Source organism: Pagrus pagrus, assembly GCF_965226575.1.
Source record: "Pagrus pagrus genome assembly, chromosome: 19".
In the NCBI taxonomy this organism is placed as follows: Eukaryota; Metazoa; Chordata; class Actinopteri; order Spariformes; family Sparidae; genus Pagrus; species Pagrus pagrus.
Genome location: NC_140203.1, coordinates 2,695,578 through 2,723,504, shown reverse-complemented (window position 1 = coordinate 2,723,504; position 27,927 = coordinate 2,695,578). Strand labels below are relative to the sequence as shown.

Here is a 27,927-nt window from a genome sequence, read left to right as displayed (position 1 = left end):
GAGTGTAACAGGTCCATCAACTTTCACCTACTTGGACAGACGGCAGGTGTTATCAAGAGGAGTCAAAGTTCACAAGCTTCTCAGCTGCGTGTCCGTCCGCCCTGATTGGTCAAAACCTCACCTGATTCAGACAAAGTTTTCTGCCATGTCACAACATGTGAAGAAGCAGGAAGAGGAGCCAAGGAAGTGCCATGATGTCTTTATTTATTTGCCACGTGTTTTGCTACAACATGAGGTCAGACATGCATCGATATGAACACAGAGAGCAACATGTTGATTACTAAGCTGAAGATCTGATAACTCATCAATCAAACACATCTCTGGAGGAATATTACATGACTTTCCTGCGACTCGCACTGCATAATCAAGTTTTGTTCTTCATAATAAAATGTCATGCAGAAGCATTTCGGGCCGTTGGATTCCTGCAGAAGACGGACGAGAGCTCACACATGCACAGGTGAAGGTGACGTCAGTGACAGCTGGGACAAAGAGACCGTTTCAAAGCATCAACAACCAAAGAACGGGTTTGTTCACATCATATTTTAGGAACCAAACAGGTGTAAGCGTCCCATTTTTAATATTTAACATTATGCATGATGCACAAACAACACAAGAGAAATGAATGTTTTGGTGACGCAAGCGCTCGAACAACGTGGTCACACAGATCAGCTGATAACACAGTACATGATCTCATCACAGGAGGAAGAAGAGGTCAGAGACAGAAAACTGGGAGTTCCCCTCGTTTGGGTCCGAGCATGGAGGCACACTTTGTTACAACATACCGCCCTAATGTTGACGATAACACAGGTTTAATCAGCGCCATAAAATATAATAATCACTCTATTCAATCATTACCGCGTGTCAGGTAAGATACATGTATTATATGATCTGGTTAATGATATGAAAATGGCAAAAAAAATGAGAGTCGTGTGGTGTTCAGTGATCGCTCCTTATTACGAAAGAGCCCCACGAGGTCAACATCCATGTTGGTCACCTGAAAACTGTCGAAGGAAATGTAGCGTTTGCACATTGCACTTTGGGATTAACTACCAAACAGTGAAAGCAAAAAGAGGATAACATCCGTCTACCCGTGTTCACTGGAAGACAATATTCAAACGGGGAGAACGACAGAGAAAGAAAAGAAAAATACACAGAAGAAGAAGAAGAAGAGAAGACGCGTTAATCTTCAAACTGGACGGTGCTGTCGTTTAGCAGGACGTGCCAGCGCTCGATCTTCTTGTCTTTGTTCTTCAGGCACTCGTACCAGTGCTTCAGACTCTCGCCTTTAGCCTGGATGCCTAACTGACATCCTCCTGGAGGAGACAAGAAAAGTTAGCATTTATGTTCATGCTTGCTCATGTGGACAGACAACGGGACACATTTCAAAGTAAAACAACATCCTGTTAGCTTCCTTTAGACAACATATGCATGTAACGTTAACATATATATTATATATGAGCGTAGAAATGAAACGCGCTGGATGTTTCAAACTGTAAAGTTATCCAGGAAGAGGTTGAATGCTAACGTTAGCTAATGAGTTGTAAAATATGTTGTTTTAGCTTCGAATATGGCGCCATTTTCCTTCAGATTTCCACTATCCATCATCTGTTGACAGTTTGACGATACTGCCAACATATCGCCCCAACAGCGGGTACAATTAATAGGTATGTTCACCACTTTAGTTGAGTGTGTTAGCATGCAAACATTTGCTAATTTGCACTAAACCCAATACACAGCTGAGGCTGATGGGAATATGATTGGTTTTGCAAGTATTTAGTGATGAAACAAAGTATTAACACGCTTAAACTGATGATGAAAAGTTCAGTGATCCATGGATGTTTGAACCACCCAGCCAACAGTTGTTGAGATATTTCAGTCTGAACTGAAGCGGTGTACCAACCAACCAGCAGACATTTAATCCCTATTTTTAGCCACCAGCACGGCTAAAAATGACCAATTAGACAGATGAGGAAATGTGACTGCAAGACAATATATCCACACTTACCGATGAAATCGTTGGATTTCCCCATGTCATAATCCCAGACTGAGATGTCAAGAGTTTTCTTGGCTAGCTCGCCATGCTTTATTTCATAACTGAATTCCTGCAACACAGAGTTTATTACAAAATCTATAATGTAATAATAAATATAAAAAGATCTGGGTGAGCAGAAAACTGTGCAAAGTTCAGTATGTTGCGAGTTTAGACAGAACTGACCTCATTATACTCTGGATTGAGGGTCTTCTTCTTTATCTGAGTCTTGTTTTTAGCTTTCTTCCCCATATCTGGCTTCAGACACCTACGGCACAAAATAAATGTTAGATTATTAAACGTTGCTGCAGGAACGAGTCTTAAAACCTGGAAGTAAATCAGAAGTTATTCACTTACGGTTCCCTCGGGTTTTTTGGTTAAATGCCTGAAATAAGGTCTGTTCTATTCTGAAAACACTATCAATATATAATATCCTACAAGAGTGTGTTTAAAACTTTGAGACTTTTACATTTAAAACGAATAGTTCAACATTTTGGAGGATCAACACTGCCTCTTTGTCTGGGCAACTAAACATAAAGCTACAGCTTGGAGATGGTTAGCGTAGCTTAGCACAAAACACCGGAAAAAAACACTTTTGTGTTGTTTTGTTGTTGTTTTTAGTTTAGTAGAAATAAGACAAAAACTTAAGAGTTGAGTTGTTGGTAGCTGGATTTTTTTATCATTGGACAGAGCCAGGGTAGCTGCTCCCACCTGTTTCCAGTCTTTGTGCTAAGCTAAGCTAATCATCTCCTGGCTGTAGCTTCATATTAACCTGGTTGATCTTATCATCTGACTCTACACACGCCAACAGGAAGTGTGCAACATGGCTAACGTTACAGCTCAGCCAAGGAGGACGCCATTAGTGTTTACATCCTGCGCTGTCACGAGCACGAGCCCGTCGCCCATTTACCTCCAAATAAGAGGGAAAAACATGTGTTTTTGATTTTGGGGTGAGCTGTCCCTTTAACCATAATCTTACAAGTCTTTATAAGAGCTGATCTGCACAGATGGGGATTCGGAGGATTCGGCTGAACGTACACTTTGACGAAGGGGTCCGAGTATCCGTTGGAGTCCATGGCAGCCAGGTGAGCACAGCGGACCACGCCCACAATCAGACGACCCTGCTGACTGTTGTACATGAGCGAGACCAGGATACGACCCCTCTCCTCTGAGTCCTCGCCTTCGTTCAGCTGCACACATACAGACACACACGTGCAAACAGGAAGTATTTTAACAGTATTTCATTTCACTGATCCTCGTGCTTCTTTGACCTGCGCACATATCTGGAGATTATGTAGTGATCATCATAATATCTACTAATGGAGGATAATGTACGTGCTTAAGTGTAAAGTTATCTACATGTATCTAATGCACAGTAATATGAGATCCACATCAGAGCCTTACATCATCCTCATAGAGAGCCATCCCACGAGCCTGTCCTCCGACAGCCTTCTTCACCTGTGAGGAGACAAAAGACATAATGGATTTTGTTGCCCGTGGACAGAACCAGGCTAGCAGTCTAGAGTCTTTATGCTAAGCTAAGCTAACTGCCTCCTTGCTTTTTTCCTTCATATTTAGCACACTGACATGAGAATGGTGTCAATCTTCTCATCAAACTCGGGACAAGAAAGTGAAATTGGTATTACCCAAAAAGTCAAACTATTTCTTTACATGCAGTGATAGAAAGAGTAAGTTCGGATCATTTAATTTAATTGTCTGTATTTCAGCGTGCAGCGTTTCACACCATGTGACATCAGCGTGGTTCTCACCGGGATCACTCGCTCCAAACAAACACTGAAGTTCTTCTTCTGGTCAAACTTCAGTTTCTTCAGAGCGACTCGCGTCTCTCCGATGAACTCGTTGTGTCCAAACTTGTCCTCGTCGCTCACTGAAAGTCTGCGGACAGAAGACAGCGTGCCTCGTTAAACTTTTAACGTTTTACTTCTATGTAACTGGTACAAAACACAGACGGAGGAGAAGTTTGTTCTTTACCGGAGAGTTTTTCTCGACATCTCGTCATCGGTGATCCCGTGGTAGACCAGAGTCTCGTTCCACACGGGATTCAGAGTGTTTTTAAGTGTCTTGGTGCGAAGCTTGTTCGACTGAGGATCAGTAACACAACACATGTTCCAGATGTTATAACAAAGAAAGTTGTTTCTGTTTCACTGCCAGTACAACGTTCACTCAAGAGAGGAGACGAGTCATAAATCATGGAGGAGCAGCGGAGGCTCATATTTGGTTAGTTGATGGGTTTTTTTGCTCCATCGTGTAATTTGAGTCCCAAATTGAATAAAGGCGCTGCTGCAGCTTCTTCACAGGCTGCGTGTTGTTATGAGATCACTGAACACAACGTTTCTGTGCAGCTCCTCGGCTGATGGCTCCACAGAGAGCTGAAGTCAAACTCCCTGAAGTTATTAAGGTGATCGTACCTTACTGGCTCCAGGTAACAGGTGCAGCTTCACGTACGGGTCGGCCAGTCCGTTTGAGTCCATCGGCTTCAAACCCTGAGACACAAGAAGAAAAGAAAAGTGTTTACGTGCGTCAGCTGTTCTCATATAGTCCTGATGTTCTGGTATCAGAGTCACGTGGTGCTAAATGATTTAAACTTATTGGAGAAGTCTCGTCCTGTCACTTGTCTTTTCTTGTCTCGTCTCGTCCTGACTCATCTCGTCTCGTCTCATCTGGCCCGTTTTTTCTTGGCTCGTCTTTTCTTGTCTTGTCCCCTCTTGTCCTTTCTCATCTCGTCTCGTCTCGTCTCATCTGTTCCTGTCTTGTCCCGACTCTTTTTAACTCGTCTTGTCTCATCTGGCCTGTCTTTTCTTGTCTCGTCTCTTCTTGTCTCATGTTGTACTGTCTTGTATTGTCTCTTATTATCTTGTTTTGTCTTGCCTTATCTTGTCTCATATTGTCTTGACTCTTCTTGCCTCACCTTGTCCAATTTAGTTTTGTCTTATCTCTTTTTTTTTGTCTCTTCTTGTCCCGTCTTGTCTTATCTGGACTCTTGTAATGTCGTGTATCGTCTCTACTTCTTTTGTTTCATCTCATCTTGTCTTATCTCGACTCGTCTACTTTCATCTCATCCTATCTTGTTTTGTCCCGTCTCGTCTCATCTCGTCTCTTCTCGTCTTTGCGTACTCGTGTGTTTACCTTGGCTTTAACGATGCAGCAGTGGAGGACGTGGTTCTCCTGCTCGTAAAGCAGACTGAACTCCAGTAATCCCAGAGTGGCTGCGAGAAGAAAAACACAGGAACACGTTAGAAAGATGGACTCTGAACCAGCTGGAGGCTCACAAGGATGAATTCATAGTATTCAACATCTGGGACAGGTAGAGACACTTTAATGTCCAATAAACCAGCGGTTCTGTCTGAGAGGAGAAATCAGTCTTACTGGCGTCATCTGAGTCGTACTCGTCCTCGTCCTCTGTTCGATCGGGCGGGGGTCGCGGGGGAGCGAGGTTGTTGACCGGTGGAGTGATTCTGGCTGCAGGAATATGTGAACTGGAGACAACAGGTTGTCTTTTTTCCTGCACAGCCGGAGGAGACACCGTCTCTTCCCTCTCCGGGCGTTTGTTTTCAGCCACGGCAGCAGGAGCTGGAGACGCTACGAGACAAAGTCGGCCGTTAATAACCATCTGAAGCATCTTTTTGTATGTTGATGTTACATCTTTTGAAAGCGGCCCTGTGGCGTCGGGCTTATTCTTAGAAAGAGCAGTGTGACTTTACCTGAGGTGGGGGCGACCTGCTGTGCATTTGCCCGAGGAGGTTTGGAGGCTAACACATGTCTCTCAGTCTTTGTTACAGCTGCTGGAGAGGACTGAGTCTCATTATAGCTGTCAGCTGTTGTTCTTGCTGTCTGCTCCCATTGTTCTGATCCGCAGGACGGCTGCTGCTGCTGCTGCTGCTGCTGCTGTGGTTCTGAGGAGACGACATACACTCACAATATCACTGGTGTCCGTGCTAACAGCGCTAACATTTTAATAATTATCCTGTATTGTAAGCAAATGAAGGATAATCTCTCTGTGTACTGTTTCTCTGTGTTGTGGGCTCATGTGGTCCATCTGGAACAGAACTGTTCTCGATGCTGGACTGTCGAGATCCGGACAGAGGGAGGGGGGGCGGCAGACCCTGCTGGTCTCTCCCCTTGAAGAACCAAGCTCCTGAACGCTTCTGGACCTGCAGGAGTACAAAAAACAATAAGACACCGAGTCAGCTGCTTCAGAGGACAGTGACGACGCACTCAAAGGTTACACATTGTAATCCTGGTTCTGTGAGCACAGAGGCACATGAGCACGGCCCAAATGTCTAATTCATAGAAAAATGTAAACATAGTGATGTATTGCGATGACATCATCAGACATTTTAAAAATGATGATGTCAATCGGCGACCACCATAGCAACAGTGACACAATACCGCCTCATAAAGCTAACATGGCTAACTTGTTAGCAAAAGAAAAGTCATTTAATGCAGGTGGTGAAATGAATTAAAGGTTTTATTTCGACCCAACTAGAGTTGCACCACAAACCAGGATGGTTCTGTTGAGTTTTATTTTGTTTCAGTGGAGTTTGAATCAAGTTTGTTTTATGATGTTAAAATTACTAATTTTTTGAATGAAGTCTGGTGAGAACGATAGCGGTCGAGGTAGAAGAGAGACAAACCAAGACGGTGAGGAGGAGTCTTTTTTCTTTACGATGATAAAATCATTGATTCTGTGAATGGAGGACAACGTTACCATGGATCCCACTGGTTTTCTGTGAGCTGACCAATCACAGCAGACTGGGTATTAAGGAGGCGGGGCTTAAAGAGACGGGAGCGTTGCAGAGCTGCAGCACTGGACAGTCTGAGAAAACTGATGTGTTTGTTGAACATAAAAGCAGTTATGAACCTGAAAATGAGCATAAATCTCCTTTAAAGAGACCTCAACAAACACCCATCACTTTTTTCGACAGTAGAAGGCGAGAAAAGCAGTAAAATGTGATTATTAGCCGCCTTTTTTCCATTAAAAAAACTTTGATGGATGGAGGTCAGTGGGCCACGATGAATTTACTGTTTAATCAGCTCCAATGAGACAAGAATTAACTAGCTAACATGCTACATCATAGCTGCTGTTCAGTTGGTGTCTGGTGTGAATGTGTCTGGTGTGTAAAACAATGAGCCGGCGGCGGAGCTGACACAGCAGATCATCAGCTGTAGTTTCTGGCAGCTGCTGGCTGCAGCGCTCGCTCGCTCGCTCGCTCTCACGGTGGATCAACTTCAAAAAGTGTTTGTCCCCATTAGTCACTTACAGTAGCACATATAGAAAGAGATGTGTAGAAATCGTCCCATTAAAAGAAGGGAAAAGATTGATTTGTGGGCAAAATTACTTCATTTATTTTTGTTTTTGAGATTCAGAATGTCTCTTACAGGGGAGTCAAGACGGTGGCGTGAAAAATATCACATAAAGGGACAAAAGATGGACTTCAAACAATCAGCTAATTACATCAAAACAATGTATTTACCAGGGTTCAGTCACAGGACAGAGGAGGACTGAAAAAGTTGGAAGAAGTTGAAATAAGTTGCTGTCGGCGTCTGCAGGCCGACACTGAAGCCACTTTTCTATCTACCTTTGTGTGCAAATAATGAAGTGTGTGTTTGTGTCTGAGTTTGATTTTACTGGGAGATAAGATGTTTATCTCTTCTTTCTTTTATACTTTGAAACGGAAACATGACGACTTTGTGTCGGCAGCGTCACAGAGTCGCTCGTCTGTGTGTGACTGACAGCAGGGAGCATTTATTTAAAGAGTCGGCGCTCCCTGAGGCGCCGACCTCCACAAACACAGCTCCATCGTCACAACAGCATTGTATAACTGCTTTCTTCAGGTTTTACATTAGTCAAAACACTATGTTGTGTTTTTAAAAAATTAAATAAGCGTTGTAATAAATCATGAGTTCATTTTGGATATTGAAGGAGTATCAATGGGAGGTAATTTTCCAGGTCACTGGACGGTGAAATGTGATTCTGTGTGATGCTAAAAGCCAGAAAATGGTTCATATTATGTGAGAAGCTCCTGGTCCGGCGGCAGGAGAATGACATAATGGCATAATTTGGATGCATAATTTTTTTTATCAAACCCACTCTGTTCATCATCTTTCCTCTCGCCTCACCTCTTGGTGTTCATTACAGATTCTGCACAGCCACGCAGGACAAGTCCTGCTGTTGCTCTGGATCCCACATTTGCTGCAAATGTGCTGCAAAGAAAAAACAAACAACAACACATAAATAAGACACACACACACACACACACAGAAGCAGAAGCCTACACAGATTTAGTTCTTGATGGCAGGTGCACAGAGCACATATATTTTTACAGTTCAGAGAGCATTAACTCCCTACTTAGTTACTGAGAGCAACAAGAAACAGAATGTGATGCACAAGACCAGGAAATACACAGTGTGTGTCAGAACGTGTTAGCGTGCGGCTCGCTGGGCGCTTATCGCCATAGGAAACCTCTCAGGACCTACACAACGCTAAAGAGAGTACAGTAAACAGAAATCCCATCCGTGCACAGAAGTCTTTCCATCCTCTGGGGAGCAGGAGACGCGTCTGATTTCACTCTTCGTTCGAGCAGAAGGAATCGAGAGATTGTCCACCTACTTTTTGGCACTGCACACAGAGGACGGCCGTGACGCCCTGTGGTCCGAAAGTCTCCCCACACAACAGACAGTGTGACCGGCCGTCACCACACGCCGTCCTCTTGATATTATCCAGGCGGCTGGAGAGACGCCTGAGAGAACACATGCAGATACATGAGGGGCGCAGACACAAACTTGGCACAGGTTTTTACACCAAAAACATCATCCGAGTCAGTGAGCATGTGCGTGCGGTTGACTGATGTGATTTTGTGCAACAGAGACAATAGTTTTCCATCTCACTCGATCCTCTGCTGCTCCATGCTCTCCATCATGGCAGCTCGAGCCAGCACGCTGTTGATGATCTCCTTCTCCTCATCCGTGAGCTCCTCCCCTGGGGCGCCGCCAGACACGTTCATCGTCCTCCTAATCCTGAACGCAAACACACAAACACACAAAAACAAGACACACAGCGTATAAGTGGCATGCAAAGTGGAACAAAAATGCAGCTCAGACAAAAGGCCAATAAGTCTAAAAAGTGCATCGCTAAGGAGGTCGAGACACTAAGATCTACGGACAGGAGCACAGCTGGAAACATGTTGGGCTCAAAGCAAAACTGAGCTTCAGCAAAAAGTGTGACACATCACACGGCCGCACACACAAACAAGTGGGTTACATGATGACTTCACTGAAAAGAAGTATTTACCGCTGGGCTTTGAACGCAGTGGAAAGACACAAATGTATTTGAAATTGATGCTACATGACCAGAGAAAACGAAGACAAAGGGCCGTGGTGCTCTGAAGGTAGCAAACGAGCCACACTGGTGAGCGACACACAAACTTTAACCTTCTGAAACTCGAGACTTCAAGGCGACAAACTTCAATAAAAGTTCGAGTCAGTGCGATTCATCTGCAGGCCGTCTCTGAAGCTACAAGTGCTGCTGCTCCCACAAGCTGCCTTCAACGTTTCAAATCACTTGTGGCCAACCGACAGAGCAGAGGCCAAATTTCTTGCCAGTGCGAATCAAACGCCGTCAGCTTGTGAACCGAGGGGCAAGTGTTGTTGTTGTTTTCCCTCGACGTGTCCGTTTGATAATCTTGTGGCTTTCACTGCAGAAACGATGTCGATGCATGTTTGAGCTCGTGGCTTCACCAGAGGAAATAGATCATCCGTCTGTCTGTATCATGGTTTTAGTTGGTGAAGCACAAAATATACTAAACAGTTCACCTGTTATGGGTGTTTTTAGTGCAAAATCAGTTATTAACAGACTTTATTTAACTTTATTTAAAGAGTCACAAGACCAGGTTGTTGCAACAGAGAACCAGAACCAGAACCAGAGTCTCTGCTGAGTGCTGAGCTCAGTCAGAGGCTGGACTGAACTGAACTGAACTTGATTGAACGTTGTTGAAAACATTTGGGATTACGTAGTCGATTTTCAGACATTTCAATGCAGAAATCTTACATATTTTATCTTTAAAGCAAAAAATACAAAAAAGGAAAAACAGCCAACATGCACACAGCTGTTGTCTGAACATTGAATAATACAGTTAGTGGCTCCATTTGTCATTCTGACAGTCTGAAAGCTCTCCTTACACTTATATATTCCTGTTTACTTTATTTTATCCATCAATTATTCAAAGAAATCTAATTTCCCTCTTCCTGACTCTGCTGTGAGCACCACGCTCCATTCTCCTGATGTATTTAGAGAAACTGTAAAGAAGCCTGTGTACCGTATAAAAATATGTTATGTAAGACTTGATCAAGGTAGCTATATTTGTTCCACGCATAATTATTAACCACGGACCTGAAGGCTACAAAGAAGGGAACTTGAAGAGCTTCTCTGCTGCCTTGAGATGATGAGTGTCTGTGCACATGATGGCAGAAACATGCACAGCTTGACCACAGCTTCTGAAATGCAAATGCTAACATTGCTAGTGTCCTTGTCACTACTGGTAGCATTAGCATGAGGCGGTACCTGCAGCCCAGTCAGGTTGCACAGGTAGTCCAGCGCCTCCAGGTAGCACAAGAAGGTCACAAGGTTTACTGTGTCTACCAGCACGTTCTCAAGAGCCTGGAGGAGATACCAGGAGACCAGCTGTTACACGAGGACAGCTGGACAGGGCCGCAGAAGAGCATCAACCCAGCAGCATTAAGCTTTTTTTTGTTTTGTTTTGTTTTTTAATCAGATTTCGCTGATGATTCATTTCTAAAACATGCAGTTTTTATGTCCTGGTGACCAGTGAAGGTAAAGTTCTGGCTCTCTCCCCATTCGGGGCCTGAACTACCTGCCCGGGGACGATGTTAAGATGGCTGCCGAGTGGCAAGACTTGCCTCAAAGGACTTTGGTGCAGTCTTACAGAGCTGCTATTGTCAGAAGTGCACAAACCGGTGTTGACTCATCTGAATTAAACTGCACTGAATAAAACCAGTGACCGGGTCAGTCTCCCAACATAAAACTGCACGAGCTGTTTCTGTGCTTTATTCTGCTCGTAAGACACGAACACAAAGATTTCACCGTCCATTCAGCCGTCAGTGAGCCGCGGCTGCAGAGGCACTCATCTTAAACGCTCTGAGAGGAGCTAATTTGATTATCTTGTGATTTATTTCAGCACTGCAACACCTACTGCCGGACCACCGCCTGTGGCTGATATATTCCTAAACATCTGCCGGTCATGTCCGAGTGCACTCGTGCAGCTGCTTTAAAATAGAGCGCTAATTGAGGCTGACTGCTTGACTACGAACTGAAGTCTGGTCTGCAATGTGCACGCCTGGAGACATTTTTCACTGCAGAGAAGCGCACTCATTATCTTTTGACAGGAACATTGTTAAGAGAGAAAGCACGACCTCAACTTCTCGCCTCTGGATCCGACCGGGGCTGCCGAAAACACGCGACACCTCGCGGACCTGACTGATGCTGCTGACAGCGGGAGAAAACGCTTCACGTTTTGAATAATGTATTCACAGTTTTATCGCCGTAGTAAGCAGATTTTTATTCTCTCTGTATAGAATAAAACCTCAAAATCAATGTTTAAGGATTCTGAAGGCAGCCAAGCTCGAAATTATTAGAGGGACCCGCCACCGACCCGATCCGTTAATGTCATCATCTCACTCTCAAGTCGCCCTGTAGAGTCTGAATAATCTCCGGTGGAGGTACTTTCTGTTACATGAGTGTGTCCGAGCATTAAACATCACAAGAGATCTGGCAGAGGCTGCTGAGTAAGAATATTCTAATGCCTCACTTACTTATAGGCTCAGCGGCCTTCATCCTCCTCATCCTTCATCATCCTTCATCCCTGAAAAATGTCCTGTCCTCAAGGCATGTAAATGTCACGGGGTCGCTATCATCGTGGACAATGTGACAGCATGACAGATTGATGCCTGTGTGTGTGTGTGTGTGCGTGTGTGTGTGTGTGTGTGCGTGTGTGTGTGTGTGCGTGCGTGCCTCGGAGGCTTCACAGTGAGAGAGGAAGGTGAGGTCGGTAAGGAAGGAAATGTTCAGAACGGTCAGACACTTTCAGCCTCTGAGTCACCACTCAACGGATTACACACATACACACACACACATAAACACACACACACACACACACACACGCTAATATACACATACATTAACACACACGCACGTTCACACACTCACGCACACTGATGTCATTATGCATCAAATCACTGCAGTTACAGCCCGGACCATGTGAAAATGACAAATCGGTATCATGCAAAACAATTTACTCGCATTAAAGTAACTATTAAATACTTGATTACAAGTAAAAATCAGACAATTAGCCTAGCTTAGCATTAAGACTGGAAACAAGGGGAACAGCTAGCATGGCTCACCTGAAGCTCATTAAAAAACATGTTGCTGTATATCTTTATCCTTGAATCTGTTTTACTGGACTTCTCTCTGACATGAAATTTCTTGGCAGACCGCTCCTGCTAGGCTAGCTGTTTCCCCCTGGTTCCAGTCTTTGTGCTAAGCTAAGCTAACTGGGTGCTGGCGGTAGCTTCATATTCACCGTGCAGACATGAGAGTGGCAACAACACGTCATGTCTACTCATTTTAAACTTCTTGCATTTTAACCCCGTCCACATTTTATAAGCTCGGATATAAAGTCAGGTGAAGTCTCGTAGTCCACAGAACATTTCTGGAGCTTCACAGCAAAACAGAGTTGCAGCATTCTGCTAAACAACTGAAGTAGCTGGAGACTTGATTTAAAACAACCATAAAAACAAATAAATCAAATAAAATGGCTCCATGCAGCTTCTCTGACGTAATCCAAGTCTAAGGAAGGCGTCATTTACGCTTGAGCCAAAATCTTCACAGTAGCTGCTAAGCTAAAAGTGTTAGCTCGCACCAACCCCACCTCCTTCAGTTATTGCTGTGAAGCTTGCTGTGAAGCTCTTAGCTCTTTACATTACTTAAAGATGTAATAGAGTATTTTTATCGTGTAGTTTTGCTCCTTTTACTATGTTAAAAATGCCTCTTCCATCTCTGAATTGCTGTAAATCACCTCGACACTGCACTTGAATAAATGTACTTTGTCACAATAAAACCTCTGGAAGTTTCACAGCTATCATTTATAAATCATATTATCCGTGAGTGATAGTCAGGGTCAGGAGTTTCTCTCCATCACACACACACACACACACGCAGCATGAATTGTCTATTGAGCGGCTCGGTCGCTGCTTTACAGGAGATCAATGTTCAGCGTCGCTCTGCAGCGGGACACGACCCTCCTATCTGCTTCTCAATGTCATCCACTGAGGAGGACACAAGCTGCCCACACATGACAGCACATCAATACGAGCCCTCCTTTCACCCGGCGACCCCCCGCTGAGTCTCGTGCAGCACTACTCAGTAATGCTGATATCACCACAGCAGAGCCGGCCTCATCGCTGAGGGGTGATGGAGCACAAATGCATCATGGACCACCTGTATTACACTCATCATTGATTCTGCTGCAAGTATCCTGGGATCGTTTTTTTTCCCCGTGAGTGACAATAAAAAGGATAATGAGATTACACGATGATCGGAGGCATCAGCTGCACTAATCCAGGCTTTGTATCGGACCAGTGTGGTGATGAGAGCTGAGCTGAGAGCCGAGGGAGCCGAGGCCGAGCGATGACCGAAGGAATGAGGTGGATGTTCTCAGAAGCTGAAATGACTTTCCTCTGCTAGTTTCAGTCCGTCAGTGACAACATAATGCTCATTTGTACTGAAGGAGGCCAGTGGAAGTGAGTGAGGGAGGCTCGTACTCTGTCAGCAGACTGAGGCCTCATTACAGAAGCTTACTTAGTCTGAAATCCTGTCTTATCTCAGTTTATGGTGACATTTAGGATTTTTTAGGAAAAATTCTTATTTATCTTACTTTAGGATATGAATTTAGGAATTAAAGAGGCGTTCTTACTGAAGAATTTCCTAAGTTAGGATAGATAGACTCATGACAACATGAACACTGACACATAATTGAAAGGCTAACCATGACTGTTGGAGAAGCTAACACTGATGTTAGCCTGTTAGCTTAATATTTCCCTGACCATGTATTATATGGCAGGCCTATCCTCTCCTCTACTGACAAAATGAATGCCTCTGAGTCACCGAAGCTAAAATTAAATGCCCATCTTTAATTGTAGATTACAGCTAGGTAGCTAAGTAAGTGAAGTTACATAGCTGTTGTCATGGATACAGGCAGTCTACTGTAGCTTCTGTCAACTAAAAATAACATCTGTGTATTATTCACTTAGAGCAAAACAACGTCCAACAAGAAATTAGCTGACATTTCACACTTAATTCAGTTTATTATTATTCTTTGATAAAAATGTATTTGGAGAAATAAAAGAAAATCAGCTAACGTCAACACAATGTGGCAATTGAAGCACTATAATCTGACTGTTTTGTAGTTTAAAATAAAGAGAAACTGCTACCAGGCTGCCTCTGCATATGTTATTGTTAGCTTTAAGAATATTTCTACAGTCGTTGTGCTGCAGTTTGGTAATAAAACACCAATGTGGTTTTGAGTTCTGAGCTTCCCCCATGTAACCAAATCCTTTATGTCAGTCGAACACTGATATTACTGTATCCGGTCCACGCTGTCCGAACTATGTTCATGTTGTGGGGGGATGATGAGGTTTCCTGCAAGCAGCACATGAGAAAGGCCACACCAAGGACACGTCATCGTCTGAAGCCTGCTTTGATTTACACCTGTTTTATAGCTGGAGTTGACTGAGGGGCGGAACGACCTCCGGGTGGGGGGGAGGGGTACTTACATGAATGTGTGCGTGTCCATCCGAGATTATAGGTCATAACTTGGGAGGTGAACCGCGTGTTAACGACTCCACGATGATGAGACGAGTAACGGAGCTATTTTCATCCACCCACTCACAGTTATTTTCATTTACATTAAAGAGGGATTCATATCGTCGTAAACCTGACTGCCATCATCAGAAAATCAATAGTGGGAAGGAATTAATTATAATTAGCCTGCGTCTGAGATAATCTAATCGTTAACGGTCCAGTTTGCAGGATTTAGGAGGATCTGTGAGGAGAAATGAAATATAATATTCATAATCATGTTTTAATTAGTGTATAATCACATGGAAGTAAGAGCTGTTGTGTTTTCTACAGTAGCCCAGAACAGACAAACCAAGCAGAGGCTCTGGAGACGCCATCGTACGGGAGGGTAAGACGAGGGGTGTTCGATTGACAACTTTGGTCCAGGCTGAAGTATCTCAACAACTACTGATGGACTGTCCTCTAGCGCCACCAGCAGGTTTACATTTATGATTTTTAGAGAAACGTCTGGATGATTGGATGAATTGACGTGAAGTCGCATCACCACCTGGATGAAATATATCCTCTTTGGCGATAACCACTCACTTCTGCTCACTAAACTCTTTGCTGTCGCCACGTTTGGTTGTAGAGACTAGCTGCAGCTAGCAAACACATCAGCTAGCCGAGGAGCTAAGTGGCTCTATTAGCTGACAGGAGTCTGAAGACAGGGGGAGTCACCACAGGCTCAGCAGCCTCCCACCAGACTGGGACTGAACTCTGGGAGCGACGGAGGTCAGTTTGAAGACAGTAAGGAGGCGATTTACAGCGGCTCTGAGCAGGACTATGACTCCGGAGACGAGAGGACACGGCATCTTGATTCAGTAAAAGAGAGAAACTTGAAGTCAGACGGCATGCGGTTGTATTTTTACTGTTTAGTCAAGAAAATTGTAGTAAAAATATTTCCTTTCTTGACATTTTATGAGTTTGTAAAATTACAAATTGCCCCTTTAAGCTCAGAGCAGCTCGGCCTCACAGAGCTGCAAGCTCGACTGCAGACTCTTGTTCTGTTACATCCATCACAACAACATTTCTTTCTCTGTGAGGTCAGATTAGGATAATTTGAAGTGCGAGGTGCTGCTCTTTAATGTTTGCTTCTCTCAGCTGATCACTGCTGTCCTGTCTGTCCTGTCTGTCCTGCCTGTCTTCCTGCCTGTCTGTCCTGCCTGTCTTCCTGCCTGTCTGTCCTGTTTGTCTTCCTGTCTGTCTTCCTGCCTGTCTCCCTGTCTGTTTCTCAGCTGCTGGCGAGTGCAGTAAAGTAGGTCTTCTGCAATTAAGACTTTCAGCAACCTGGCATTAACGTTAGTTTAAATTGACGTGCAGGAAAAAACGTGCACATACACACACACTCTCCCCCTGACTTTCACACACACACACACACACGTGCACACACACATGCACACGCACACAGACTGTGCGCAGAGAGCTGTCACACAAGCTCAGCGGCTCAGAGAAAAGCATCGCAAATTGACGTGAAGTAAAAGGAAACCCAGGCATTTTAGCTCCATGAGACTATGTGGGCTGACTAAGAGCTGCAGGGCCACACACACACAAACACACACACACACACACACACACACAAACACAAGTTATTCATGTCAGCACACACAGCAAACACACATTGTGTGAGAGCGTGTGCGTAAGCGCTGCAGGGAGGAGAACTCTGACGGATTGCGTCATGCTCCTGTGTTTCCTGTGACGCCGAGAGGCCTCCCTCCTTCAGACTGCTTTGACTTTTTGTAAAAATATGTCGCATTCATGTTTTTTAACACAAGAAAAAATATGCTTACACTCAATAAATACAAACAGTGGAGTAAGTAAACCATCAGAAAGATTGAGTGTCTGTAGTCAAATTGTTGTATCAAGCAAAGAGGAGCGTTCTCAGCACCGAATCATGGCTCAAGGTGTCTCATGACCAGTCTCCATCGGGCCCTTAACGACCACGTTACGGCTGCCGGAGCTGATGGAGAATCAAGGAGACGTGCTGAAATAAACACAGCAAGTCAACAACATCAGGCAGGCACGACGCTCTGCTTCTGAAACGCTCTCAGTGAGATATGAAGTCGGCACCAGGTACCAGAGACGTGCCCAGTGGAATCGAGGAGGGTTGGTCCAGACTTTTGGACTTTCAGTTTGATCCGAGCAAGTGTGAAACATCCCCTGGACCACGGTCTGCACCAAACAGCCGAACCTTGGTCGGACCAGAAGAGGTGGTCTTGATCCTGATCAAACTGAACCGTGGGTCGGTTCCTTTCCAGTGTGAAAACATTATTTTGGAAGGTTTTAGACTTTCGGTAAGAAATGATGTGTGTTTTCTGTGACACCAGGCACATCACGTACAGTAGATGCACAGGAAGGTGAAGCTGGGGAAGACTCAACCACCTGAACAGGTGAGTGTGAACAGGCAGTGTCTTTATCTTCAGGTGGCATCGCTCTCCTATCCTCTGAAACCTGATCAGTTGTATCCAAAGCACGATCAGGCAGAGCCCAAGTGACCACAACATCAGAAGATCAATACATCAAGCTGAGTTCACTGAGAGATGGACAAGAAAACCTCCTCACAGATACAGAGTGTGTTAAATAACCAACACAAGACTCCAATCAGCAAATTTCCCAGTGATGACCGACTCCACCCTGACCGAGGAGAAGCTCCACCCTCTGGTTTGATCTCTGTGGAGGAGGATTCATCTTGTGGCAGGATAATGAGCCCAAACACCTCAAAGACAGACGGAGTCCTGACGGTCCTGGACTTTCCTCCACAGCCGCCTGACCTCAACCCCATTCAACATTCATGGCGGCACTTAAAGGCTGAGAGAGCCGAGCAAGAAGCTCTGTGGTGCTGTGTCGAATCAACCCGGGATCACATGAGTCAGCGGGTTTTTACACAAACTTGTGGAGTCCGTACCGGGTCGAGTGCATGCTGTCATTAAAGCAAAAGGGAAACAAATCGAGTTGTTGGAGCCAGAAGACAGATAATGTATTTTAAATGTATTTTGTTTACACAGTTTATAAAATACACATCCATCCCTCCCTGCTCTCTGTTTTGGCCTTTCCTCGACACTAAGCTGCTGTTTTTTTTTTCCTTTTCAAACTCCAAAGTGGATAAATCTGAAAAAACACCAGCTCTGTTGTTTTTGTGTGTACAGGATTAAAAAACGAAATCTGGAAAACATTCGTGTAAGCCTGCACAGATTAGAGGCTGTGCAGCTGCAATCAAACAATACAGTCGCTCGTGTTTATTTTAAGTGATTTTGAGCGTAGAGCAAGTGGCTGGTCACCTGGATGACAGGTAACATTTATGAGCTGCGATCAAATCCTTTTGTTTCTGTTGTTTAGTTGACAGCAGGGACAGAAAGATATGTGAGAGAGCGGACAGGCAGTCCAATCCTCACCAGATGTTGGCTCGGATATTTGTCATTTGGCAGCGAAAAATGACATTTGTCTGCTTACAAACAATTGAATTGTCTTTTTTCATCGTGTTATTTCAGTGTGACACATATTTAATCTAATAATGCATGTTTTAATGCTTTAATATGTCATTCATGACATTTGCATTATAGTTTAAGGTGTTTTATTTTCATACAGCAGCGTAGTAATGACTTTTAAAACCCGGAAATCAGTTGGTATTTTTACATTTTGCTAATATTTTTCCTCATAAATTACTTATTTAAACTTTGCACTAGGCTCGCTGCATACTCTGTGTTTCTGGTATTGGACTGTGGCCGTACAGCGCCCACCGCCATTTTACTTTTTGAAAAATCAATGGATGCCATGATTACAGACTGCTGGAGGTGTCTACTCTGTGCAGCAGCGGGGCCAGCAGCAGAGTTACACGAGTCACATTTAGGTTTAGGCATGGAGAGTGACTGACTGACAGGACGATGGCGGAGGATTTGTTGCCAAAGCGCCTGTTTGGCGATATGTCGGATAACGTTAGAGGGAAGTGGTTACCTCACTGAGAAGATGGAGGTTTCATCCTGTCGCCTGCAGCTCTTCATCAAACATCTCCTTCTCGTTCAATACAGACTGAATAAAACTGCAACCAGATATATTCAAAACTGATCCGCTGTCTACAAACGCTCAAAATGACTGTTGTTTTTGCTCTGGAGACGTATTTTTGAAGAACTCCCGTTTTTTATTTTAATTTTATTTGCATATGAAGGTGTTGGTTAACCTCCTGAGACTCGAGCTCTTGTTTGATATGAATTTTTAATTTCTCCTAGCTAACTGAGATTAGTAGGGCATGATAAGTATAAAAACTAAGCATCATCCTTGAACAGGAAGTAGTTTTATGAAAAAAAATGTGTCCTCAAATGGGGACAATGGGTTTATTTTACTGTGTAGCATAATAAAGTCACCAATGGGTAAAATTCTGGCCACGTCTTACAAATCACTCCTTTAATCACAAGTGTTTCTGGGACTTCCTGACTTAAATTCCCACATTGATGAATAAAATATTATAATTGATAGGAACGTTGGTCCAAAACTACACGACGAACCCCAATCATACTTTAAAATTGCAGAGGCAGGAGAGGCGGGACAGAACAAACGTTGCTCGAGGGTAGCGGATCAGCCGTCGGACCTTAAATGAGGTTAGTCATCTCAGGAAAACCAGGTTCAGGCAAACCTCATCGGCTACAACAGCAGCATCCCGGTTATTTACGGTACACAGAACATTCCCCAAGGAGTCCAAACACTCCCCCCTGAATTAGGCTGGAACATTTCAGCACACACACACACACACACACACCGTCATCTATTCAACACACTCATCCATCCCACGACCAAAAACTCCCCCACTCCTGTCCTCACACTGTCCCCACAGCTGTCAATCTACCATCATCCATTCATCATCATCATCCGTCCATTCATGCACCCTGCTGTCTGTCTCATCGCCCCCCCCCCCACCATCAAACGTCCCTCCACTCCTCCACCGAGGCTGTCAGACTAGTGAGGAAGCAGCTTATACAGCTTAGTTCTGCAAAGACGCATCACCTCCTACTTTATCCCCCGTCTGATGACTCTCTGGGGATCGTTAACCCTTTGCATAAACACAACATACTCGCACACAAGCCTCCCGTTCTGATGACTCGTGGGTGAAGCCAGGCATAGATTTAAGAATAATCTGGTCTTCGGTTCCATCACGGGTGGATGAAAGCTTTGACGTCACCGAGTTTTCTGTACCTACTCTGAGCGGTGGAGGAGGAGGCAGGACAACAGAACATATGAGAGGACGTTCATGCACAGGGGGGTAAACAAACAGCCACGTATGAGAGTAGATTTCCTTCAGCCATGCTAGCATTGAGGCTGAGGTCCATCACTTTGGTCCAGATTTGAAATATCTCAATAACAACTGGATGGACTGCTGTGAAATGTCATGCACACGTTCACATCACGCCAGGATCATCTGTAGTGACCTCGGTGAGCCGCTGATTTTCATCTAGAGCCACCACAAGGTGCAAAATGACTTTGTGTTAATTGTAATTAGGAAATATATTCCAGCAAAGTTGCAGAAAAAAAAGATGTAATTAGATTACAGACACATTCAGTAAAAAAAGGATATTACACACTGATTCTTCGATGGTACTGTGGAGGATTGAGACGAGCGCCTCGTCAGTTTAAGACACACCTTCAAGCAGGTGTGTGTCGAATCGAGTAGAGCCAGGTTCACGGTTTAATGTGAAAACTACATAATGCTCCTTTAAGTACAGTACTTGAGTACATTTGTACTTTTCATCACTGCATTTAATTTCAGCGCGTCCGACACTTGAGTTTAAAACCAAACACATCCAACTTTGATGACATGACATCTACCTTCTTTCTGCTTTGTATGTTGTGTTAATCAGCCAATATTAGCATGCTAACAAGCTAAAATAAGATGATAAACACAGTTAGCAGTGACACCAGCATGTTAGCATACTGATGTTAGCATTAATCTCAGCGCAGCCTCTCAGATTTGAACTCTTCTTGTTAAACAAATCAGTTTGGATCTGTTTGTTTTCGGGGCGTCCTGGTGTTCAGGCACCGGCCATGAGCTCCATGAAGTCCTGCTGGAGACCTTTTGTTGCATTAAATCCCCCCAATCCTTCTCTGTCTCTCTCTCTCTCTCTCTCTCTCTCCTGCCGGCTATAATTAAAGCACAAAATGACCCCAAAATAATGTGTTCGTCTTCCGCTGATCGTGTCGAGTTTTTCTGTAAAAACCAAAAAGTAGAAAATTAAAAAAAAAAAAAAGTGGAATAAGTGAGGTGGCAGTTATAACCAGTAATTTGCATGTGCATGCGGATGACGGGAGTGCGCGGCATGTTCAGTCTAATAGGAGAGCAAACACCCATATGGTGAGTGGTGAGTGGAAATCACAGATTCAGTGTGTGTGTGTGAAAACACCCGAGGAAACAGTGAAGCCACTAAACTGAGCCAAACAAAACGCAGACCTCAGGCTAACTGTCTCCTCACGTCTTTCTGTCTCCTGTATGTGTTTGTTTGTTGTGTTGGGGGGGGGGGGGGTTCGCTCGCTGTCTGACTTTATGATGAGCAAGTTGAGACTGAAGACAGGTGGAGTAATGAGGCGGAGGAGGAACGAGGTCAACAACATGTCCCGGGGAGAGGAGTCATCAGATGTGATGCTGAGCGTTCGATCTTCGTCCAAACAGAGTCGGTGAACGTCGTCATCGCCCGTGTCATCGCCGCTGACTGACATTTCATTTCTCCCACGTTCAGACGACACGATGACGAGATATTACTGTCAGTTGTGTCAGATGTGGTGATGACAGAGACATAAATGTTTGCTGTGACTTCAGAGAGAGACGTGACAGACTACATGTTTGTCCCCAACCAATCACGAGCCTGCAGTGATGTCACGAGGCCAATGTTTTCAGGAACAAGAATGTTCTTTTCGGTTCATTATAAAGATTCGTGCTCCGACTGCGTAGTCGCACTCACTGAACTGAAACAGTTCAGTTCAGCTCTCTAACTCGTCAACTGAGGACGGAGAACGTGGCTGAATGAAGATACAGAAACTGCAAGCTGAGGAGCTCGAGTCATGTAATCTGAGTACTCAGATCAGTTTTTTATTGTAACGAGTAACGTGACACGTTAGCTCTGCAGTTCAAGCTCTGTTATTTAGTCCGTTACTGGAAAAACTGCTGTCTTTTCCTTTTGTCGCCACAAAAGTAAAATAAAATGCACTTTCATCATCTTTGTGCTTTTATGGTTTCTGTGTCAGCATTTTTAAACATCATATATTCGGCTAGAAGAGCTCGTGTTGTAGTGTTTTCATTGAAACAGCTGTGCCTTTTACTGTACACATCTGCGTCTGTCTGTTATTAGGCTGCAGAGTTACCGACTGTGGGTCGTAAAGAAGGCCACAAAATGAAGGTAGAGTCAATTTATTCAAAGGTTCATGTACAGTCGGCTGCACGCCGTCTGGACGATATCACCCACACGCTCAACGAGTCGCAAAGAGGTTTTACTGTAACTTTTGGTAACTTAAGTACTCTACAAGTAACTTTTCTCAGTAGATAATGCAGTAACATAACAAGTTACTTTGGAGAGGGGTGGATTTACATTTTTTGGGTGAACTGTTCCTTTAAGTTTTGTTTTCCTTCATGTGAAATGATTAAAACTGCACCGATGCTGCTTGTTCTATCTCAATTTGTGTTAATAAAGTTTTTATTATCATATTATTATTTCACACTCGGCCCTGATTTCAGTCAGAATCAAGAGGAGGACCCGTTTAGTTCTGTGTGACGTCGCTGTATCGGAGCCTCGACACCATTATTGTCCGCATTTTCTCCAGTGGGTTCCAGTTGGACCTCTGCGGAGGTCGTGTGAGGACATTTTTGACAAATAACGAACGGACGGTTGATCCACACATTGCTGCTGGTGGTGTGTGTCGGACATCTTTGCCCGGAGGTCCCTCACAGAATATGTGGGTCATGTGGGGGGAGATCCACACACAGCAGCATATTACAGCCATAAAGGTCTTCTGTTTACATCTATCACACACACACACACATATATATATATATATATATATAGTATGAACATCTGCCCTGCCATCCTCCTTCCCTGGCTGTGAACAATCCAAGTGCGCCCGTGATGTACTGCTAATCAAACACTCGGGGGCCACAGTGGATTCCTGCAACACATCTGCTGTTCCTGCTGCGCTGAGAGAGCGCTGGGAAACGATAACGCCTCAGCTGCAGATCTGAGGAGGAGGAAAGTCAATTACTGTACGTTTCAACCGTCCAAATTGTTAAACGGTCCAACGAGTGAGCTCATGTGAGAGAGTGAGACGAGTCCTCGCTGTGGAAGCAATGGGGGAAATTCATGAATCTCAATTGATTGCTTTTTATGGATCGGGTCAGAGTGAACTTGACCCCGACCCTGAGACCGTTTTATGAACCAAAGAGGCCGTTTAACCCGACTCAAGAGGACATAAAGAAACTATAAGTGACATAAATTAGCTGTCTTTTATTGTCTTGAATACAATTAAAATCCCTGCATGTAAATCATTACTAATGTTAAAGTATGCGAGTATTATCGGCAAAATCTACTCGAGTAAAGTCTCCTGGACGACCTGAGATCCTTATTTACACCGTTTTTAAGATGAAACTGCGCCCGAGCTGCTGAGATTAAACTTCATGAGTCGAATATAATTCGAATAGTTTTGTTTTTGTTTTAAAATAAAAGGAGTTTTGTAGTAACGAGTCCTAAAACCTGGAAATCAACTTTGTTCCCCTTCCGGTTCCCTCGTCTAAAAGATGATTGGGGTTTTTTAAATCGTTTTTTGATTAAAGCGTCTTAATGAGACTACAGAGGTCGTCGGGGACATTAAACATCATCACAGCGAACACGGAGACTCATCCACTTACTCGTCCGTCTTTACAGAAACGTGTTGTGGACTACGAACTTTCCATCAGCGTGTGTGGGAGGAGATGATGACTGGATTTTCATCTTTGGATGCACCTATCCTTTAAATCCCCTCTAATTGAGAGGATGATGAGCCACTCTAGCAAAACGTTTCTGTAATTCGGATAACACTACCCTTTCTGTTTTTCTACTAAAAGCAGCACTCAAGACAATTAGGTCTTCACTGCCAACATCTCAGAAAGCACAGACACAAGGGAAAAAAAAACCTACAGTAGGAGATATTTCCCCTGAGTTCAGCAGGCAGGGGGTGTTGAGTCGGCGTGAAGCGTTTCTGTTCAAGCACATTAGCCACATCAGTCAGCACCTGAGCGCTCAGCGGTCTGTATAATCCACCACCACCCACCTCACACACACTGCACTCAATACAGCCGATCGGGGGGTCAAAAGGGGCATTCGGCCGGGATTACAGGGAGCATGGGAAAGAAGAGGGGGCTCAATAAACCCGACTGTGGCTGAGGATGATAGAGCAAAATAAAAAAGTGAGTGTTACAGTATTGCAAATCGATTTCACGCACACACTGAGCGAATGCATGCTTCCTTTTCTTCCTCTTCGCTCTTCATCCCTTCCTCCTCAGCTTCGCCTTCACTGCTGCCACTACATGTTAGGCAGAGAGCTTCCTGCTCCTTCACCCGCTGTACCGACAGTTTCTCTGGACTCGAGCTGACCAGGCGACGCCTCCTCATCTACTGGACACCGTGCAAAAAGACACTCTTTCCAAATGGTCTTCACTAGAAATAGTTTGATGTTTTAGAGAAGTTAGCCTGCTCGCACTCTTCGCTCGGAGTAAGAAGAGAAGATCGATACCAGTGTCTGATGTGAAACTACAGACAGGGGACAGCTAGCTTAGCTTAGCATGAAGACTGTAAGAAAACTGTGAGCCTGGTCCTGCCCAAAAGTACAAAAAAATCTACCGATCAGCATTTAATCCATACAATATTCTCACGTCTTCTGTAGCGTAAAGACTGGAAACTGGGAGAAACAGCTGGCCTGGCACAAAATCCGCCAACCAGTACCTCGAAAAATCTTGTTGCAACTTGTTTGTTAAACCTAATATATATACAACTGTTTGCAGGTGTAAATAGTGAGGAACAATCCACGTAAAATGCCACATTTATATGCTAATTAGTCAGCTTGGTATGCTAAACATTAAGCTAGGACCAGCAGGTAGCAGCACAGAACACAGCTACCTAACACCTGTTTCACACTGGACAAAAAACCCACCAACACCTGGCTTCAGGTCACAGGTGCACACTATTTTACGCCCCTTTTCATGCGCGATGACATGACGTGCACTGAAGTTAAAGACGCTGGCTTGTCAACGCTTTTTCATGCGCGATGATTAGTTCAGTCGCAGCTCAGTTTGAAACAGACTGAAGTTAGATATTGAAAAGTAAACACTGTTAAATTGTCAGTTGTTTTCGTGTCACTACCTGAGACTAGTTTCCCAAAACAACCTGACATCGAAGAGCTGCTTCTCCCCACTTCCTCCTTTTCAGCCGTGAGAATGACGACAGCCACTAGATGTCGCTGCCGGACAAGAAACATAAATATGTGAAATAATAAGTTGCTTTCACAGTCGACATATGTGGTCGTTTATCTGATGAGGACAGGATGGTAAGAACAAGATATAACGTGGTTTAGTGAGATTTATATGCAAAAAATGAAGCAATCAGGCGATTAGCTTAGCTCAAGCTAAGCATGAGAAAACAGTTAGCTAAAACTGAACAAACATTTGGACCACAACTTGTCATTTTCATTATATTTCTGTTTCTGTACGGATTAATGGAATATAACATGTTAATTTATGAGCTACAGAGGTGCTAGCAGGCAGGGTTAGGGTTATCAGGCTAGCTGTTTCCCCCTGTTTCAAGTCTTTCAGCTAAGCTAAGCTAAGCTAACCAGCTGCTAGTTCTAGTTTCATAATAGCGTATATGTACAGCAGTGGAATCAATTTCTCATCTAGTGTTTCTCAGATTATTGAGCACTTCCTTTTATTTATAACATCATTTATTCAAATACAGAATCTGCTGCGATGAACAAACGCAATGATTTGACTGTTGATGATATTTTGTTCAGTTGTATTTGACATTTTTTAGAGAAATAATTACACAATAAATACAATAAAATAAAGAAGAAATATCAGATTTAACATTATTAGAATTTTTTTAATCTAGTATCCGACACGCTCTGCTGAGTGAGAAGGTATACTCGAGGTTCACCTGTGTTTTTAAGATGAAGAGGTAAATTGACAAAGTGCGTCTTGTTCTGTCGCTGATGACGTCAGCCGGTTGTGAATACGGTGTTTCGAGGAAACAAATAAAATGTAAATGTCAAACGTATCTGAACACGAGACATAAATCAGTCAGTCGTCAAAAACCATGTCAGTGATTTTTCTATATAAATATTAAACACTTGTTTTTTAAATAAATGTAAGAAAGAAGAAATGTCCCTTTAATATAAGATGATTTATTTCATCCTCATTAGATCAGAGACATTTTACTTCTTATTACTTCAAATTTGCCGGCTTTGCATTCAACGTGAAATAACAAAGTTCAACCTAAAAGGCATCAAATTGTATTTTCCTCCATGAAAACCAAACAAAAACCTGCAATAATCTCAGATAAACGTGTGTCTCTGCGGCAGGAACATCTCGTCTTACCTGAGGCCTTCACACAGATGTGTTGCTGTTCTTTTTTTCCTGTCAGGATAGAGAGAGTCGCTTCAGTGTGACACAAAGTGAATCGCCAGCAGCTGCGTCTCAGCATCCAGCATCCTCTCCGCCACTCTCCTCCTCACTGCTGCCTCCTCGACTCACACACTGTAGTAAAAGCCTCGCTCCGCCTCCCTCCCTCCATCCTCCATCCCTCCCCCACCTCGCTCTGATTCTCTCTCTCTCTCTCTGTTTAACTAAATCCGTCCACTCTCATCTCATCAGCACAAGACAAAATGGTGATGCCACTATTGCTGGCAAAGTGAACTATACGAGGCAAAAACTGTTTATACAGCTTCAGTTCACCGAGCTGAACTCTGCAGCTGGTTCTGTCCGAGTGGAGGAGAGAGACGTTTCCTCAAGTCCTGAGCTTAACTGCAGATTGGAGTGTTTTCATTTTATGCTGCTTTACACTAATGTGCTGCTAAATCTGAGAGGGAAATATGATACTTACTGCAGATTAAGATATTACATATTAAACATCTGATGAGCTGAATTGTCACAGATTTTGGTTTGTGACCCTTCAAAAGAAATCAGCGTTTTAGTCGTCCTTAACGTATTTCTGATGGCTTAGCAACAGATATAAAGTCAAATCAATTTGGGATCTTGAGTCTTCAGGAGACTTGGATTACACAATTTTCTGTTTTGTTTATCGCCTGTTTTCTGTTTATTTAGCTACTTCAGTTGTTTGGGAGGATGTTTTGCTGTGAATCTCCAGAAACTGACAAATCCTCACCTGGCTTTCCATCAGCGTGGAGGTGAGGAGATGATGACTGAATTTTCATTGTTTTGTTTTGTTTTGTTTTTTAGTCCCATTTCCAGCTCGTCAAATACCGACAGCTTGAGACTGCGACCGACCCGACCTACGATCCGAAAGCATCAGTGTTTGACGAGTTGGGAAATAACATCAACTTTCTTACAACGTGGACCTTTAAAGAGGAACTCCAGCTTTTTGTGTGTACTACAGCATGTGTGGAGGAAGTTGTGTAAAGCCTCTTGTGCCTGCAGAGGGAGCTGCATTAAGTGTGACAAACTGCCTCAAGTGATGTCACTCGAGTCAGCGTCGTTGAAGACGTCAAGTTTGAAAATGAAAACCATTGTTGTCGGTGTGGAGCGAGCCTGCAGCTGCTCCTCATCTCTGCTACATTAGCCACTGCTAGCATAACACTTTATTTGCATTGTGGGTAATGTAGGCGCCAGGATATGAAAGCAGCCCACTGGCCTAGGAAAGCACATTGACTCATTATAAAGAGTTTTAAAAACAACTGATCAAATTACTTTTTTTCTTCCTTTTCAAAACCTGCCGCCTGCAATACCCATAATGCA

The 27,927-nt window shown here is 43.8% G+C and overlaps 1 protein-coding gene across 1 annotated transcript; it reads right to left on the bottom strand.

The window, feature by feature from the left end:
• Positions 1 to 184: 184 nt before the first annotated feature.
• rph3aa (rabphilin 3A homolog (mouse), a) lies at positions 185 to 26,675 on the bottom strand. The gene is made up of 16 exons (XM_084383992.1): positions 26,551 to 26,675; positions 8,939 to 9,067; positions 8,661 to 8,790; positions 8,171 to 8,254; positions 6,054 to 6,201; positions 5,752 to 5,943; positions 5,417 to 5,629; positions 5,177 to 5,256; positions 4,459 to 4,533; positions 4,022 to 4,131; positions 3,799 to 3,925; positions 3,434 to 3,487; positions 3,068 to 3,219; positions 2,216 to 2,297; positions 2,006 to 2,102; positions 185 to 1,313 (listed from the first exon to the last, which is right to left on the bottom strand). The coding sequence occupies exons 2-16, from the start codon at positions 9,052 to 9,054 to the stop codon at positions 1,180 to 1,182; spliced, it is 1,794 nt and encodes a 597-aa protein (XP_084240118.1). The 5' UTR covers positions 9,055 to 9,067; positions 26,551 to 26,675; the 3' UTR covers positions 185 to 1,179.
• Positions 26,676 to 27,927: the final 1,252 nt, after the last annotated feature.